Consider the following 19,000-nt stretch of genomic DNA (forward strand, 5'->3'; position numbering starts at 1 on the left):
TTATGCCTGCCCATATCATAAGCCCACCATGGGGCACTCTGTTCACAACGTTTAGATCAACAATCCACTCATCCACACAATGCCATACACATGGTCTGTAGTTGTGAGGCCGGTTGGATGTACTGCCAAATTCTCTGCAACAACGTTGAGGTGGCTAATGGTAGAGAAATTAACATTCAACTCTGGCAACAGTTGACACAAAACTGCACATTTTAGAGTGGCCTTTTATTGTCCCTAGCACAAGGTGCACCTGTGTAATGACCATGTCTTGATATGCCACACCTGTCAGGTGGATGGATTATCTTGGCAAATGAGAAATACTCACTATAAGGGATGTAAACAAATTTGAGAAAATATTTGAGAGAAATGTTTTTTGTGCATATGGAAAATGTCTGATATTTTATTTCAGCTCATGAAACATGGGACCAACACTTTACATGTTGTGTTTACATGTTGTTCAGTGTACATTAGTGAAACACATTCGGCAGAAAATAGCTTCATTTTCATTACATTAGAAGTGCAACACAATTTGGCTGGCAGAGCTACCAATGAAAAAGCAATATTTCTTTGCAAAAACAATGCATGGCAATCTTATTCTATATTTATTATTTAATGTAGCAGATACATTTCCTAATGTTTTGCTTAAAGCTAATCTTGCATTTTACCAGAGAAAAGTAGGATGGCTACACAGAGTCAGAGCGCTGTCTGTTGATAGATTGCCCGTTTTGCACTTCTCCACTCGGATGAGAATTCACACAAGCACAAAATCAGTCTGATGCCAAGCAGAAATTACAATAATAAGCATTTTAGATCTGTTCACAAAACGCAGCAAGCTATTCCTTATGCGTTTTATATTTTCCTGCGTAAAAAAAACGAAGAATTCTGCAGTAACGCGACCCCTAAGTTACCTTGCTTGTTATCCAAGTAAGTGATTTAATTAATAAGGTGAAGGGGCATCATATTGTGTTAGCTTACTGCCGTGCTTGAGTCAAAGCCCTTTGGGTGAGTTCTGTACAGATGTCACTGCCATCTTTTGATATTCTTGCGTTTTTTTGTCCTCCGTTCTTGACCCGTCTGCTCCTCCCCCATCTTCTCAGAGCACAGCAGGCAGGCCCGTTGCCCTAGCGACTCCAGACTCCACAGACACAGCGTGTACACATGCTGCTCCAGAGCCAGAGTACCGTTTTCCTTCTGACAAGCATGTCAAAACTTTGTTCATTTGCACAATGCAGCTCATTCACTTGTATTATGTCCAAACTCAACAAAAATTACATTTGGTAGCTCCTACCTATACATGTATAATTTTATGAGCTGGATTGCCTATCTTTGCAATTAGTTTATTCTCATTTGTGCATGTTAACATATCTAGCTAGGAGCCTCCATGGAAATTCGCTATTACTTGTGCAAATTTTGTTAGCATTCTGGCAATAGACGGACAAATCTGGATAGCACCCAACCTTAGCGCGACAAACACACATCCAGTCAGTGGCAGTCCTGTGGGTGAAAACAGCTTGTTGATGAGGTCGAAGGAGAATGGCACGAATCGTGCACCCTAACAGGCGGGCCACAAATAGTCAAATAACGGTGCAGTACAACAGTGGTGTGCAGAACGGCATCTCGGAATGTACAACTCGTCGATCCTTGTCACGGATGGGCTATTGCAGCAGATTCTCGGATTGTATATTATATTTATTTTTCAAATGACATTAATATAGGCGTGCACATAGCTGGCGTATGTATGATGTATGAAGTTTACCTTGGGTATGATCTGTTTCTGCTTCACGTTCTTGTTTTTCCTGTGGGGAAGGGATAGGTTAGTGAGAGTGACTCAGCTCTGAGACGTTGCTGAAAAGGTCTACGGGTGAGCATGGGGGCGAGCCGTGTTAGTATGGTGAGTCATGCTCAGTCAGTGAGGCGTGAGGGCTGGCAACTGGAGTATGGGTGGGATGACAAGGGCTGATGGAGGGAGGTTGCGGGATGGAGGAAGGGGGAACCTGGCCAACCAAAATCAGCCAGCCCGGCCAAGACCCATACGACCTATAGGATTACGAGACGTGTTCCCCCAGCTATCTTGTTTTCATCACTACATATAGAGCATTATATAAGCCTTCGGTTTATAGTGGAACTGTTGCCATGTCCCGACTACACTGCTTGACAGTGTGTTATTTGTGAGGTCAACACTCAACTTTTGCTTTGTTTGACTATGTTGAAAATACTTGCATAGACTATACCCAACAACTATAGTTTTATATAAGTTAAAAGAAACAATAATTTGTAACAAACTTTTACGTTCTTTTTGACTTCACAGTCATACACAGTTTCATCTAGAAGCCAATGCATTCAGGTGAGTAATGTCCTTGTTCATGCAGCAGCTGATATTCAAACCATCAGTGCATCCTCAGCTTTTATCAAGGCCTCTGCATCTCCATTAAAACCCATATGGGCAAAAGCTTTGTTGCACTACAACATCAGCCTCATGCTAATCAACATCACATTGGGACCCAGTCTATCTGGGCCTTGCATTTCACTATCACGAGCAGCCTTGTGTTGTTGGGCATCGTTCTGCAAATAATTAGGATTCCTGTGAGGAGGTCTTTGTTCGTAGGTGCATTTTTCATGAGGTGTGGTCTCAAACAGCTAATTACCTAGCCTGTCTGTCACGGGTTGAGAGCTTTAACAACCATGTGAGGTGAAGACATTTTTTTGTAGTCAAATCAGGTGTGCTAGTGCTGGAACAAAATGTGCAACTAAGGGGATGCCTCAAGAGGACTAAGGTTGAACACTGTTCGAGCTGGGTTGGACTTGCTAGGCCAAGCTAGGCTGGACTGAGCTGGAAGGGGCCAGGGCTACAGACTCACTGAAGGAGGTGTCGAGGGAACCGCAGGCGACCCCAGGACTGCAGCAGCTTGCGAGGGTCCTCACCATCCAGCTGCAAGTCCTTAATGGAGCTGATTATCTGGGCATGCATGTCCCTGATTCAACCCAGCAAGGGCCACAGTGGGTGAAGAGGACGGTGGGGAGGAGACGGGATGAGGGGGGGGTTGGGCACGGGGCATAAGGGGAGGGCAGGGGATGTAGGAACACCGCTGTTAGGACACCTCAAACGACAGAAAACCCCCCACCACCAAAGAACCCACTTCCAAAGAGAAACACACACACAACCGTTAGAGGTCTGAAGTCGGGAGAGCAAGTAAAACTTCTGGTTAACATGTGGGACAATGCCACTTCAGTTCAGACCACCCAGCCATTGCTGCAGTAGAAAGTGAGAGGTTGTGCACGGTGTGGATGTTCGCACACGCCATACTCCTGTAAGTAAGTATTGTGAGCATGCATTCCTGAATCAAAGCTTCAGTGGTTGACATCTTTTCTCCATGCTGGTGTTACACTGCTGGCGACTGGGATTGGTTTTATACTGGTGGTAAACTGGGGTGGACTGGTGTTGTTAAGATGGCTGTTCCTCTGGATCCATGCATTACTGTACTTACCACTCTGATCAATAAACCAAGGGAGGTCAGGCAGGAAGGGACGGGCCCATAAGGTACCATAGAAAAAAAGCCCCCTAGACATGACGTCGTCAGAATTTTCAGGTCTGAAGGGACCAGATAGGGGGAAGCAGTATGGTGGAAACTCCCCCAAGCTAATCGAAAGCCTAGGTGGAGCTATACCCATCTTACTAACACCTATCATCTTTGCAAACATATAAGGGGTAGGGCCCTAAGGAAGGAGCTAGGGGTGGTTTAAACACAACTGCTCAGTTCCTCTCAGAGAATGCTCATATTAGAACAGGGGCTTTTGGTCCATTTAGAAACTACAATGATGCATTTCACTTTCTCCATCGGCAATTGTTTATTACATTTCCGACCTCATCACTAGTACTCCAGGACCTGAGATGTATAGCACTTTCCCTGACCTGTTTCATTAACTAAACTTTACTACTACTACTGTTTATTAGTGTGCACACGTTCTTAAATGCTGTACTAACCATATGTTAGTGTGCCCAGCCTTTCCAGTTGTTTCCTCCCAGTAAAATCAGTAGATTATCAGAGCAGGGCAGCACTAAGACCTTCCTGTGTTCTACATTAACAATAACAAACTAGGGTGTTGAGACAGAATACCGTGGCCGAGAGATGAAGAGCGAAAGAAAGGGAGACAGTAACAAGCGCAATGTGGTGGAAAATAGAGAGCTAGAACGGGGGGAAGAGAATACGAACAAGATGCAGCCTGTTGATTATAAGGGAAAAGGTTCGCAGTGTTTGATGTTTATATGAAGTATTTTTCTGTTGTCTGACTCTGCATGTTTCATATTAGGACTTCCCTTTCCAAACTAAAGAAACCTATGCCTGCTGCAAACCTTCATGACGTAGAGTCTCTCGTGTATCTCTGACATGATGAATATGAGCAAACTCAGAGCGGGAATGAGCCAGAGGCTAACTGCCCGTAAAAACAATACTGTTCCTTCCTCCTGCTTGACCTCCCTCCATCCTTCTTCCTGCTCTCCTCCAGTCCACTTACTTCTTACTCTCATAGCTAGCAAAGATGTCTTCGAAGGCCTCTAGTGGGCGCTCGTCAGAGTGATCAAAGTAGAAATCGAGCATAGAAGCCCGTCTGTGGAGGGGAGAGAACAGCACACGGGGTCACCCAGGGGCAGGGGAGAAAACGCAGGGGCCAGGATGACATGAAGGAGGATTCATTCCACCATAGAGATAGTATTGCATGGATTTGATTCTATGGATTTGACAGAGCTTGCGTCATACAAGCGACCAGGAAGCACACATGGGAGCCAACTGTTTCATTCAGTTCCATTTACTGGGGGACTAGTGGGAGTTCTATTTGGCTCCCAGTACAGATACACTTCCTGAACAATCTTATGATTCATAATCATGATAACACTGTCTGATCCTGCTTCATGTAATCCTAGGCGCTGGGACACGGATCCCACAGTACAGGTGCTCACCCTTTCATTTGTCATCTTTGTGACAAATGGATTTCTTAAAAATACTTTTACAAATAAAATGGGGATTGATGACCAAATCACAACGTGTTCTCTGTGAGAGAGGCCCCCCAATCAGGGACTAGTAAGGGGCTTGTTATTGTAAGGCAAACTGATTGAAGTTATTCTGGTTCATCCTAAATACTAATCTTTTGTTTGTATAGTATAGATTCAGTGAGATGACTTGGTCTTGGATCAAGGTAGTCGGGTTTGTGCATTTAAAGTGGATTTCTGATGGAAAACTGAGGCATTGCCCGTGGGCTTTAACGCCAAAGGCACTCTGGTAGATTGTAATCACTGTGAACACCTGCCGTTGTGCCTCAGGGGAGAGAGAGAGAGAGAGAGAGAGAGAGAGAGAGAGAGAGACCCATCTGTCAATCACGACATCACACCCAAAACAGTAGAGGAAGATGGCCCATTTCACAACGCTACCAGAGTATGTCTCAATTTCCACATTAACATACTATCTAGTACGCATGGCGAGGGCCAGCCATTTTTTGTGACCATGTGACCTAACAGGAAAAACACATGAGGGCCCTATGCATGGGCAATACATCACTTATTTCTAAGTGGTACAGAAATGTGGATACTGGGACAAATGTTTCCCTTCTTCCCTGTGTGTCCCTCTCTGTCAGAGGTCTGTGCCTTACCGGTACATCCTTTCTACAGGCGTGTTGGACCTCTGCAGCTCCCCCAAAGGAGTCCTGGAAGTGGGGCGCTGCACACCTGTTAAACACAAACCGACATCAGACACACATATAGGTTCTAAAAAGACGAAAAGACTGCACCGCATGACTCCTGCCTGTCAGAAATCAGAATAATCCAGTTGAGTCCTTCCAGGGGCCATTTCCCTGCTTTGTTTTTCCTTGATTCAATTTAATACCATTAATCCCTATAAAAATACCCTCTTACGTCAATGGGCCACTTTTCTCATCTAGTCAACACAACAAAACTTCTGGCGGATAATGACTGAAGCTTGCAGGGAAAAACCTGACATTTCAAAAGCCTCATGTTTCCCCCCCCCAAGCCCTGCTAAACTAATTAAGCTAACACAAGTAAGCCTACTGCAATTATTGGTTACTGTGCATGTTACAGTTCAGGTAGTACAGTTCTAACTCTGAGACATGGCTGTAGACTCCTATAGTGTCTAAAGCATGTGTACACCTATACAATCAGCCGCCCATTGTACCACTGCTCCCAGCTGTACACGCACTGTACCACTGCTCCCAGCTGTACACGCACTGTACACGCACTGTACCACTGCTCCCAGCTGTACACGCACTGTACTACTGCTCCCAGCTGTACACGCACTGTACTACTGCTCCCAGCTGTACACGTATTGTACTACTGCTCTCAGCTGTACACGTACCTGCGGTCTTGGCGGCCCAGCGGCGTCCAGCCTCGTTGAAGGCAGCCATCCCCCTGATGGTGGCTCGCAGGATGCCCCAGCGGAACATGGCCACAGGGTCCATCCCGATCAGCTGACGCACGTAGGCCCGGTCACTGCTGCGCAGTAGAGCCACAATGTCTGGACGCATGTGGTCCGTATTCTTCTCCCGGAAGTCCTGCCAGGAGAGTCACAAGGAGACGGTTAAGGATGTTGAGGCCATTTTAGAGTCACCGCTAAGATTATTAACGCACTGAACAATAATTAGATGTCAGTAACAATGAACAGTTACACAAATGCAAGAAGCCTCGCCCAACCCCCTAGACATTACATGATAGTAAACACGGAGTCTGACTATGTTGGTGGGTGGTTGTCCATCCCTACCTTGATCTGGTATTTGACTTTCCCAGCAAAGTGGTGGATGACAAAGGCAGGCTCCATCACAGGCGTGGGCACAAAGTACTTATTCTCCTGGTGCTGCTGCTTAAACTTGGCCAGCAGGGTCTTGTCAGTGGCATGGGGGAAGCTGAAGAGCAGGAGAGAAAATAGAGGGCGTGAGAGAAGGAGGGGGGATACGTATACCGTTTGAACCTGCATCTCATCTAAAATGTAATTTATTGCCGCTTACAGGCAACGATGTAGCAAAGCAAATCTTTAGGCTGCAGTCACTTCTGGCACATGAAGATCAACACATTTTTGGCGGCGTGATGTCCTTACTTGCTCTCCTCGTCCAGTAGGTACAGGAGACCAGTGGGCTTCTTGCTGATGAGGTGGATGCAGCCCACGTTGTCAGTGTAGTCTATGTTGTGCCAGGTGATGCCCTCCGCCTGGTACTCCTCCTGTAACGGACCAATAACACGGTCAGAGCTAAAGACATAGGATCAGCTCTGTTATACTGTCCTTATGGCACCATAGGGCCAACTCACCTGCTCAAGTTTGAAGATGTGCTGGTTGAAGTAATACTGAAGCTGCTCGTTTGCATAGTTGATACAGAACTGCTCAAAGCTGTTGGTCTCAAAGTCCTCAAAGCCAAATATGTCCAGGACCCCTATTGACAAACACTGGAACAGAACAAATACATACAGTATGTCAGTTTGAAATGTAGGTAAGATGGCCTAATAATGTCACCAATATCATACTAGAGCTCTGGTTAGTTCATTCTTTTTTTTTGTTATTTGCGTAAAAATATACTTTATTCTAGTTATTTCTGGGGAACTACCGACATGTCTGGCCTTGACAATGACGAAACATGGAGAGGGGAACTCTAAGCTGCATTCCTAGGTCTGTGCGTGTGTGTGTGTGTGTGTGTGTGTGTGCTCTTACCGGGACAGATTCCTCCATGTCTTTCTTGTTGAGCAGTGCATGATTGATGCGCAGGACAATCCAGTTGAACAGTGCACTGTACAGAGACTTGGCCATGGAGTCTCTCGCAGTGATGGCCTGAGAGACAGAATGGGAGAGAGACAGAGAGAAGGGTGAATGGGAGTAGACCGACGCACAGGGAAAAGGAGACCAACGACGACACACAATGATCCCGGGAAAGAAATCCAGCAAGATAATGATAGGCCCTGAATATCAGTCTATGGTTGCCTACCTCACTGTGGCTGTAGGGCAGAATCAGCTTGTCATTGACTGTCACCGTTTTCCTCTTAGTTAGTGCCTCGACCAGCAACTCCTCTTCCACCTGGGAGGTCACACAGGGAGAGATGACATTACACTCACAATTCTCAAAGCTTGCGACATTACTAGGGACCAAAAATACATACATTTAGTGGAGAGGAGGCTTCCTGTATAATCATTGGGGAGAACCAGGCTTCGTCAGTGGACAATAATAGAACACACTCACTGTTTGGGGATGAAACGGATAACCAGCCACATGTTCAGATTTTTACAAAGCTCTAAACTCAACTACATTTGTCTCAGTGGACCACTAAGACAAATGTAGTTGGGCCCATTTTAACTGTCTCCCTATAGCAGGGATAAGTTTGTCATTTTAGATCATAATAAATTAACATGGGGCCTGATCCTAGATCAGCACTCCTACACTGAGACGCTTAGCTTATTTTTATTTTTGCTGAATCAGTGTTCCCACACATACTGCATCCCTCCAGGACCCAGAGTAAAGACTACTCGCTCATTGATGTGTAGACAAGAGCAGCAGAGCCATTGTTACCTTGAGCAGGTCTGAGAGGGTAGCCAGGACTTCCGGTGGTCCCACGTCCAGTCCCTCGTCTCGGCCTGTAGACGTCTTCCTGTACGTCACGTTGCCCAGGTACAAGATGGCCGACAGCACAGAGAAGATCCTGCAGCAGACAGACGTGTCATTATCATAGAACCACAATAAATAGAACAGGCCTTCCTTCTACAGTATTTCTATTTTTCTGCCATATTGGATGCACATTACTGCCAACTACTGGAACAACTGCATCAGAGGAAAGGGTTGTCTGGCTACGTTTGGGCAGGAGATTCAAGTGGATCCAAGTAATGCCAACCGACTACAGCATACGCAAATCTATATGACCCATTCGCATTAGACAGCCATTTAATGGATCAAATGGGGTGTGGTGCCCTTGAAGTAGTGGAGATTGACTGCCCATTGGCATGTTCACTCACTGTTTCTTAGTGGCAGACAGGAAGCCCACCATCTCCATGGCCTGCTGCAGCCTCTCAAAATCATGACGCAGGTCTTCTTCATCTTCGATCTTAAAGTTTTCCTGCACAGAGACAGGAGAATGGGGAGAGCAGTTCATTAACATGCAGCGCACATATGGGCAAGAAACTAGGAGAACAGAGCATATGCAGGCCATTCACTGCATAACAATGACACCGCATACCAGGTTTACTACCACTGAATCAGATGGGGAATGTTACCTTGAGCTAGTTCAAGTACAGGGAAAGAGATTATTAAGACATGCGGAACCCAGGAATAGAATGAGAATCAGGGTACAAAGGATTATACAGTTTAACTCGGAAGTTTACATACACCTTGGCCAAATACATTTAAAAATCAGTTTCACAATTCCTGACATTTAATCGGAGTACACATTCCCTGACTTAGGTCAGTTAGGATCACCACTTTATTTTAAGAATGTGAAATGTCAGAATAATAGAGAATTATTTATTTCAGCTTTTATTTCTTTCATCACATTCCCAGTAGGTCAGAAGTTTACATACACTCAATTAGTATTTGGTAGCATTGCCTTTACATTGTTTAACCTGAGTCAAACGTTTCGGGTAGCCTTCCACAAGCTTCCCACAATAAGTTGGGTGAATTTTGGCCCATTCCTCCTGGCAGGGCTGGTAAAACCGAGTCAGGTTTGTAGGCCTTGCTCGCACACGCTTTTTCATGTTCTATAGGATTGAGGTCAGGGCTTTGTGATGGCCACTCCAATACCTTGACTTTGTTGTCCTTAAGCCATTTTGCCACAACTTCAGAAGTATTCTTGGGGTCATTGTCCATTTGGAAGACCAATTTGCAACCAAAATTTAACATCCTGACTGATGTGGATATGTTGAAGCAACATCAAGACAATTTCCGTCCTCATGATGCCATCTATTTTGTGAAGTGCACCAGTTCCTCCTGCAGCAAAGCACCCCCACAACATGATGCTGCCACACCCGTGCTTCACAGTTGGGATGGAGTTTCTCCAAAAAGTACAATCTTTGTCCCCATGTGCAGTTGCAAACCGTAGTCTGGCTTTTTTATGGTAGTTTTGGAGCAATGGCTTCTTCCTTGCTGAGCTGCCTTTCATGTTATGTCAATATAGGACTTGTTTTACTGTGGATATAGATACTTTGGTACCCGTTTCCTCCAGCATCTTCACAGGGTCCTTTGCTGTTCTTCTGGGATTGATTTGCACTTTTCGCACCAAAGTACATTCACCTCTAGGAGACAGAACGCTTCTCCTTCCTGAGCGGTATGACGGCTGCGTGGTCCCATGATGTTTATACTTGCGTACTATTGTTTGTACAGATGAGTGTGGTACCTTCAGGCATTTGGAAATTGCGCCCAAGGATGAACCAGACTTGTGGAGGTCTACAATTTTTTTTCTGAGGTCTTGGCTGATTTATTTTGATTTTCCCATGATGTCAAGCAAAGAGGCACTGAGTTTGAAGCTTCCAAAGCCATGACATTTCCGAGCTGTTTAATGGCCTTCTGACCCACTGGAATTGTGATACAGTGTATTATAAGTGAAATAATCTGTGTGTAAACAATTATTGGAAAAAATGGCTCGTGTCATGCACAGAGTAGATGTCCTAACCGACTTGTCAAAACTATAGTTTGTTAACAAGAAATTTGTGGAGTGGTTGAAAAACGAGTTTTAATGCCTCCAACCTAATTGTATGTAAACTTCTGAATGTAGTTAAGGGATGATATTAAAAGGAACTGTACAGAAGAGAACACCGCAGAAAATCAGATCAGTACCTAGGGAACTAACTAATGGGGATGTGGCTCTAGATTTAGTAGTGGTGTAAACAGTAACTGGATATATACTGCTTGAGGTAGAGAAATACATGTACTGTGCTAAGAAAAACATTACTAGTGTAGTGTAACTACGTAAAACCAGTGTGTGTGTGTGTCATTGCTGAGGGGAGGATGGCTCATAATAATGTCTGGAACGGAGCGAATGGAATGGCATCAAACACATGGAAACCATGTGTTTGATGTTGATACCTTTCCACTCCAGCCATTACCACTTGCCCGTCCTCCCAAATGAAGGTACCACCAACCTGTGTGTGTGTGTGTGTGTGTGTGTGTGTGTGTGTGTGTGTGTGTGTGTGTGTGTGTGTGTGTGTGTGTGTGTGTGTGTGGGGTACCTGCTTGAGGTAGAGGTAATCTTCAGGCTGCAGGAGTTTGAACTCCCTGCGCTCCTCCTCGGACGCTCCCACCAGTAGATAGTAAAACACATGGTAGTTCCTACAGGAACACAAAACCATGTTTAGTGCGTTCAGTAAAATTTGTTTTGCGTGTGGATACAGTGTGGTTTTCGGCTTTATATTTTGTTATTTAGTGAAGGTGATATATTTTAAGGTGGCAATAAATAAATCATTCATTTAATTTAAAAAACATGCTTCTTATATTGAGAAATAAATCACTTTTTATTGGTACACATACACATATTTAGCAGATGTCACTGTGGGTGTAGCGAAACACTTGTGTTCCTAGCAATCAGAAGTCAACACTGCGGTAGTATTAGTTTCCACCACCCAACATTTACTCTGTGTCTATAAGGTGCAAGCCTAATGAGCTATCAGTTGTTCCAGTCTTGCCATCAGGTGGCCGGTCAGCTTGCACCTTGTTGTAAAACCACACGGGCATAATTAATGAGTTTCCATGTTTACTACTGAGTCTCGCTGACATCACAGACACGTGATCAAAACAGAAGCTTATTTCAACAGACGTGTTGGCATATGAGTAACATGAGTAGTGCATGATACTAACTACAACTCAGACACATCTAGTGAGAACTCTGTTTATAGGCTATACCAACCCCAACCAAAGCATTTGTAGTAGAAATAGTATCACTTTTTAATTTACCTTTATTTAACTAGGCAAGTCAGTTAAGATCAAATTCTTATTTTCAATGACGGCCTAGGAACAGTGGGTTAACTGCCTGTTCAGGGGGCAGAACGACAGATTTGTACCTTGTCAGCTCGGGGAACCGAACTTGCAACCTTTTGGTTACTAGTCCAACGCTCTAACCACTAGGCTACGCTGCTGCCCCACTACGGTGCTAGTCACGGGTAAATAAATTATACATTTAATTTTTATTCCTCAAAAAAATAGAGTCAGTTCACATATCGATGCAACTCTTTGGCACATATTCTGGCTGGGTAAAAAGTTAGCTCTGTGTCTAGGCCCGAAAGTCACCCTTGGACATGGCATGTTAACTGAATATGAAAAAGGCACCCAGGGGATCGTCCCTCTGTACAAACAGAGGGCCTCCACAGGTCAATAGGGGTCAAAGATCATGACCCCTGCTGTTGCCCTTTACCTCTCATTCTTTTCTCTGGAGACCAGGCGAGACTTCTCCAGGAGATACTTCTCCACGATTGCCCTGAGAATGAGAGAGAGAGGAGAGGGGCGAGGTGAAAGGGGAGAGGGGAGAGAGAATGAAAACATCAATCAAGTCACACTGGAGTTAGTCTGGTCCTTTCACTTGGCTCTGTGTCTCGTGTTCGTGTGTACGTGCGTGCACGGGCGAGTTCATGTGTAAGGGTCGTAAAAGCGGGATGGTAGTGACTGAGGAGGAGGGGAAGCAAAGGCAGATGGTCAGTGGAACAATAAAGACTTGAACAAAGAGTCCAGATATGGACAGCCTTAGCAGGGTGCATAGTGGCATGGTCATGTTAACGTGCATCAAAATAGCCACTACGAGCAAGAGTTTGAAACGGCTCTAATTAAATTTCAGGCATATGGAAAACATTAAGCTAATCTTCCTGTGTATTGACAAACTAAAAATAGAGTGTCAGGGCGATGGCTGAGTGGTGTGTGTATATTAACCCCTTACATTCGTGGAAATTGGCCTACATGGATAGGGCCAAAATGAAATGTTTCTAGCAGAATAACTATAAAAAGCATAAATACCATGGTAGCAATTGAAAGGGAAACACTTGATGGGGAAAATGATCAGACCAACAGTTCACCTGACAAGACTGAATCTAAAATATTACACTTGATTTTGTGCATTTTTACATATCCTGTACTTTTCACAGCATTTGTCAGTATAACATAAGAGTAGTCATTGAAATTGAGGTAGGTGGTACAAGATAATAAAAAACTAGGGTTTGAGTGAGGTCTAACGAGTGTCTCCAAGTGGCCACACACCTCTCCAAACTGGGCACAGTTCCTAAGTCATTTCAGTACACTTATGATACAAGGAGAGAGCCTTCAACTATAAGGTGCTTTTAGCTCTTCTAACTTTGCCGTTGAGGAAGTGAAGCAAGCACAGTTTTGTTTGGAACACAGCCCTGCGTCCCCACCGGCACACAATTACTGTCGTTGTCTACGCAATCCAAAAAACATTTCATTATAAATCTCAATCTGGGTCCGGTGGGCATCATGGCTAGCTAGCTAAGTTATAAAATACGATCTTATAGTGTTATGCTTTCAAAAAGGCACTTCAGACCGATTGTACATTTTGGTCCGCACAGAATGGAGTCGTGAGTGCATTCACGTGCGTGTTCCACGGCTACTTTTCTGCACAATACAAACAAACACAGGCTCATTGTGTTCAGGACAACCCAGGCTATAATGCATGTCATCCTCGCAACTGTGGAGCAAACAGTGATCATCAAGGTTGATACTGTAAATGACATGAGTTTTCAAAACATGGAAATGAGAAGTACACATTTGGACTTCTAGGTGTGTGGTTTTGCTTGTACGACGTCAAGCGGTATTCATTATAATCCTCAACGTCTCATCTTTCGGAACAGACTCCTCTCGACGTAGAGAATTTCCCCACACTCGGATAACAAATGAGGAAAAGTAGCGCAATTAGCAGGCCTTTTCCTCATTTGAGGCATCTTCCTGTTACGCGTGCAGTGCTCAAGTTTATAACGTCCGTTAGTCAAAACCCATACAGCGCTGTGGAGCGGAAAACCTGAGCTCTGACATGTATAGCATGTTATCGTACAGCCACTGTGTTCCAATGTAGGCACTTCTCAAAGACAATCTGGCATTTTCAACTGTTTACAGGATGACAGGTGCTGTGAGTGGCAAGGGTTAACACTAGTAGCTCAGGCAGGCAGAATGCCCAGTGCTGGGCATGGAAACTTCACTAACTGGCCCGCTGTCTCTTTATAGAGCTGATCTAATAGAAAGCAATGCCAGGCCAGAATGTGCACTAATGCATTACCACAACCAAGCTAAGGGGCTACTGCCTATGATACATTATCTTCATCATTAAGGTCCATATGCAATGCAGACACACTATGACCGATACAGACAGACACACAGTTCAAGACCAGACTACGGATATTGGATAGATCCTCAAACTAAGAAGCCACTCCAGTTATCACAGTGAGAGTCTAATCTCCAAATCCCAGGCAGTGAAAGCTAGTGAGATCCAGTGAGCCAGCTAGACTAATGCGGCGCTGAGCGATAGAACCAGCGTTTCCATTTTAATCATTTAGCAGAGGCCCTTGTGAAGAACAACTTACAGGAGCAATTAGGGTTGAGTGCCATGCTCAAGGGCACAGATTTTTCACCTAGACGGACCAGGATTCGAACCGGTTACTGGCCCAACACTCTTAAATCACTACGCTACAGTACATGCGTTCCTCTGCTGCTCCATTCACTGCTGCTCAGCAAGCCATTGTTCAGCAGAACGTCAGCACTGTTTAGCTGTAATCAATGGCTTCGGACTGACAGACCGAGACCCTCAACTACAAGCATAACAAGCTCAACCAGCACTACTACAGCTCAGCCACTGAAGTCTCAATGGCAACATTTCAGCCATCTATATTCAATTACTTGGACCCCTCTCAAGCTAAGCAATTCAATAAAAGCAATGTGTCCCTGTTTTAGGTTGCCTGACAACGCAAACTAAATTATTCCGCTGCTCTATGTTCGCTACATACTTCAGTTTGACACTGCCATCGTTGAAGTCGTTTGTGGTGCTGCAGGATTGTTTTGAGAATACAGATTATTTATGTTCAAAAGATTAATCCACCCAGGACTCCTCCATCTACATTGAGGAATATAGATGGTCAGTCACAGGCTTCATTAGGAAATGTATTGATGTTTTACCCACAACAACAATCCGGACATGCCACAACCAAAAACCCTAGATGAACGGAGATATTCATACAATGGTGAGAGCTCGTACTGCAGCATTCAATGTCAGCAAAATGAACCTTGATGACTTGGTGGCGCGCGACATGTACAAGGAAAGCAGGTATGAGCTTCGCAAATCCATTAGGGACGCATAAAGACCATACAGACTCTTGAATTGATGTTCGAGAACTCAGACCCGCGTCACATATGGCAAGGACTACAAGGGCAAATCCAGCCGTGCGGTGCCCACCGAAGCCTCCCTCTCAGAAGCACTTAACACTTTCTATGCTCACTCCCTGCTCCAGACGACCAGGTGCTTTTGCTCTCAGAGGCCGACGTGAGGAAAACTCAAGACTTGAATGCTCACATAGCCGATGGCCCAGGTGGCATCCCTGACCAAAAAAAAGTGACATGCCCAAATGACTATCACCCCTCAGTGTGTGCTGACCAGCTGGCGGGCATCTTCTCAGACATTTTGAACCTGTCCCAGGCTATAGTCCAACTGCTTCAAGACCACCACCATTGTCCCAGTGCCCAAGAAAGAAAATAAAAAAATGTGACATGCTCAAATGACTGTCACCCCGTCGCACTCACCTCGGTCATTATGGACTGCTTCAAAAGGCTGGTCATGGCACACAAGGCCAGCGTGCCAGGCACACTGGACCCAATAATTTGCCTACAGCGCCAACAGATTCACAGAAAATGCCATTTCTATCACTATTCACACAGCCATAACACAATAACTCCTGTGTGAGAATGCTTTTTATTGACTACAGTTCAGCATTCAACATTATTGTTACCTCCAAGCACGACACCAAGCTCAGAACCCTGGGTCTGGACACCACCCTCTGCAACTGGATCCTGGACTTCCTGACGGGTAGACCACAGGCCGAGAGGATTCGCAACACCTCCTCCACACTCTCTTAACACAGGGGCCCCCCCAAGGGTGTGTCCTCAGTCTTCTGCTGTACAATGTACACCAACGACTGCGTGACATTTCACGAAATTTGGCATGCCGCCCCCGGGTCCTCTCCAAATACTACCGCCGTGCCATGACCATTTGCATCATTGCCTGGTACGGGATTTGCTTGGTCCACGAATGCAAGGCCCAGTACATCACTGGCACGCAGCATCAAGGACCCCCATACACAAGCTGTTCTCTCCCTTATCGGCAGGCTGACTGTATAGGAGCAGGAGGTCTGAAACCGTCTCAGGGCCTGTTGGTTTCTACAAGCCATCAGACTGCTGAACACTTGAACTGACCACCCGCTCTGATTCTCCTCACCTTAGCACACACGCACTCACTCATGCACACATCTACTTGGACATACATTCATGCCACACGCACACACACCTGCTGCTACCAGACTCTTATTATACTGCTCAGTTTATGCACTGCCCCCCATTCACCCCCTTCCCCAATACAAGTGTAAATATTGGACTATAAAATGGTGCCTTGTATTATACTTACGCTAAAATCTTTATTCTATTCTACTGAGCTAATGACTTTGTTCCTATTCTTATCTTTTATAATTTCTTATTGGTGTTGCATTGTCAAGAAGGAACATGCAAGTGAGCATTTCGTTGGATCATCCACTATGACGAATAAAACTAGGTGACGTCAAAATGAGTGGCGTGGTACAAAACAAAGTCATCAGTGATTGGATCATCTCTAACCAATCACTGTATCAAAGCCAATGACGCATTTTCAAAACATCGCTTTACCAATGTGTTTTCTGGCTCTGGCCCAACCCATTGGTCTCAAGGGCCAATCAGAATGGTTAGAATGTGTTCCTGTTCTGAAAATCGTTGGGAGACTCCGACGCATTGCGGAGAAGAAACTATATGTCTATGGGCATGGTGTAGCGTTTGTAATATCTTCACTGAAACGTTTGGAAGCAGCGCCTCTGTTAGAGAGGAAATGACAGAGCAGAGCAGTGTGTGACGCAGGCGGTAACCAGAGAGACTGCAGGCAGAGAGAGGAAGGAGGCTCTGCTTTAACTTGGGCCAGCAGGCTTCAAACAGAAACAACCTAAGACAACTAATACACTTCTCACTAGCCTTGTATGGTATGATGGAAGTAACAGCCGCTGTCTGCTGTCACGGAGGTTTCTGCTAGTCACGTTACAGTTCTACTGAATTTCAACGGTAACTGCCTTGTGGCTGCCTTTGAGTGCCGGTGTGTGAGTGTGCTGATGAGGATGTTGTTTGTGTTGAAGGGGCAGAGTACGGTGTGGGTGTGTGTGTTATAAAGTTTTACAAACATACTCAGGAACATCCACACAGGAGGAATGTAGTGTGTGTTTACAGGGTTACTCAGACAGACAGAGGATTGACTGTCATCACAACACAGTGTGGGCCAACGGTCAGTACTCACCCTCTCACCACCCCGCTCTCCAAGTAGTTGACCTGGATGAACTTCCCAAAACGGCTGGAGTTGTTGTTGTGGGCCGTCTTGGCATTCCCAAACGCCTGGTAGAAAGAGACCGAGAGAGAGGTCGAGATGGTTACTTTCACTGTGTGGACCATAAAATGAATCTAGTTAAGAAATAGGAATTACTACACTTATGCTAATACTGGGGCTATTAGAAGCTGCCAATGTTACCAACAACAGTCTGCTCAGAATGACAACACACGGGCCTCAGAGTCCAGTAGTCAACACTAAATGAAAACAGCAGCTGAGAGACGGGGGGGGGGGGGGGGTGACGACTCCTCACTTTCCCTCCCTTCCCCCTCCTTTCTTCTCTCTTGCAGAAGTCCAGGGGATGACACTAGGCCAGTGAGACTGCTGAGGGTATGGGGAGACTTAGGTCTAGAAGCCTCCCCCCAGCCAGGGACACAAACCCAGCCCTGCCACCAGTCTGAATGGGGAGCCCTGTTTGCGCACACAGGCAACAAAAGGCAGCCACAGGGGAAGTTGAGTCAGTGCATTTTAAATAGGAGCCACATTGTACAGGGAGCAGTCTGAATTTGATACAGTGGTGGTTGAATAGATTTAGAGGGGAGGGGGTCCTCAAAGAGGGGGTAAGATTCCTTACAGTGAACCGTTGACCCATTTCCACTGTTCCAATAGAGTGGCTGCCTGGGTATTATGCAGTCTTTACCTATTGCTCAATTTATGAGCAGAAATACACTCACTATATCAACTTGAGCTCCAGGATGAGTGCTGCTGGAAGAATAATACACTAAATTTTTTTGAGGGCACAGAAAATAGTTGGAACTTTAGGAAAATAACTAAAACTTGAAGCAAATAGAGTGTAGAAGCAGGAGTTGACAGTGGGGAGACGAAAAGTCTGTCTGAAATGTCGTCATCCATGGCCAGGATTATGTGGTTTAACATGAACCTGTTGGACTCCTCTTTCCCAGGAGACTGTATCCTCATGCTAGTGTGTGTCAATGTATGGTTGTGTGTGTTACTGAGGGGGCGATCACATTGACACAGGGCCAGGTTAATTAAGGCACTGTCAGCTGGCATTGACCACCCATCCGTCTGAATGGTGCCTAGTGTTGTCAAACGGTTGTCCCAGGGTGAAGGCTAGCAGACCCTGGGAACGCTTCCCTGTGCTCAGCCTCTCTGCCATGGAGGGAATGCTAAAATGTGTCACAGCACCATTCACATTCAAACAGCCCTCTATGCAGCCTTTGTGATTGGTTGAGAGGCACATCAGTTAAGAGGAAGTGGCTCAACGGCTTGGCTACCCAAGCAGAGCGAAATAAAAGGCTGACCCCCCCCTTTTTGTTAAATGGAGAAAGAGGGGGTTAAGAGAAAGCAGATGGAGAGAGAGCAAGGGGATTGGGGGAACAGAGCGAGGAAAAGCAAAGGTAGAAGATCGAAAGAGGAAGA

At 45.4% G+C, this 19,000-nt stretch overlaps 1 protein-coding gene across 3 annotated transcripts in view; it reads right to left on the minus strand.

Annotated features, from left to right (window-relative positions):
- Positions 1-19,000, minus strand: part of LOC139409097 (unconventional myosin-IXb-like) — a 93,256-nt gene that overhangs the window by 20,469 nt on the left and 53,787 nt on the right. The window contains exons 3-17 of one of the 3 annotated variants that reach the window (XM_071153789.1): positions 17,534-17,628; positions 12,374-12,436; positions 11,196-11,295; positions 8,991-9,091; positions 8,551-8,680; positions 7,972-8,061; positions 7,701-7,817; positions 7,304-7,438; positions 7,095-7,216; positions 6,762-6,903; positions 6,360-6,555; positions 5,641-5,716; positions 4,513-4,605; positions 2,859-2,972; positions 1,757-1,796 (exon numbers count right to left, since the gene is read on the minus strand). In XM_071153789.1, coding sequence (XP_071009890.1) covers positions 1,757-1,796; positions 2,859-2,972; positions 4,513-4,605; positions 5,641-5,716; positions 6,360-6,555; positions 6,762-6,903; positions 7,095-7,216; positions 7,304-7,438; positions 7,701-7,817; positions 7,972-8,061; positions 8,551-8,680; positions 8,991-9,091; positions 11,196-11,295; positions 12,374-12,436; positions 17,534-17,628 — 1,614 coding nt within the window. The remainder of the gene's footprint in view (positions 1-1,756; positions 1,797-2,858; positions 2,973-4,512; positions 4,606-5,640; positions 5,717-6,359; positions 6,556-6,761; positions 6,904-7,094; positions 7,217-7,303; positions 7,439-7,700; positions 7,818-7,971; positions 8,062-8,550; positions 8,681-8,990; positions 9,092-11,195; positions 11,296-12,373; positions 12,437-17,533; positions 17,629-19,000) is intronic. The other 2 variants (XM_071153791.1, XM_071153790.1) reach the window with 2 other exon arrangements.

Source organism: Oncorhynchus clarkii, chromosome 5 (genome assembly GCF_045791955.1).
Source record: "Oncorhynchus clarkii lewisi isolate Uvic-CL-2024 chromosome 5, UVic_Ocla_1.0, whole genome shotgun sequence".
NCBI lineage: Eukaryota > Metazoa > Chordata > Actinopteri > Salmoniformes > Salmonidae > Oncorhynchus > Oncorhynchus clarkii.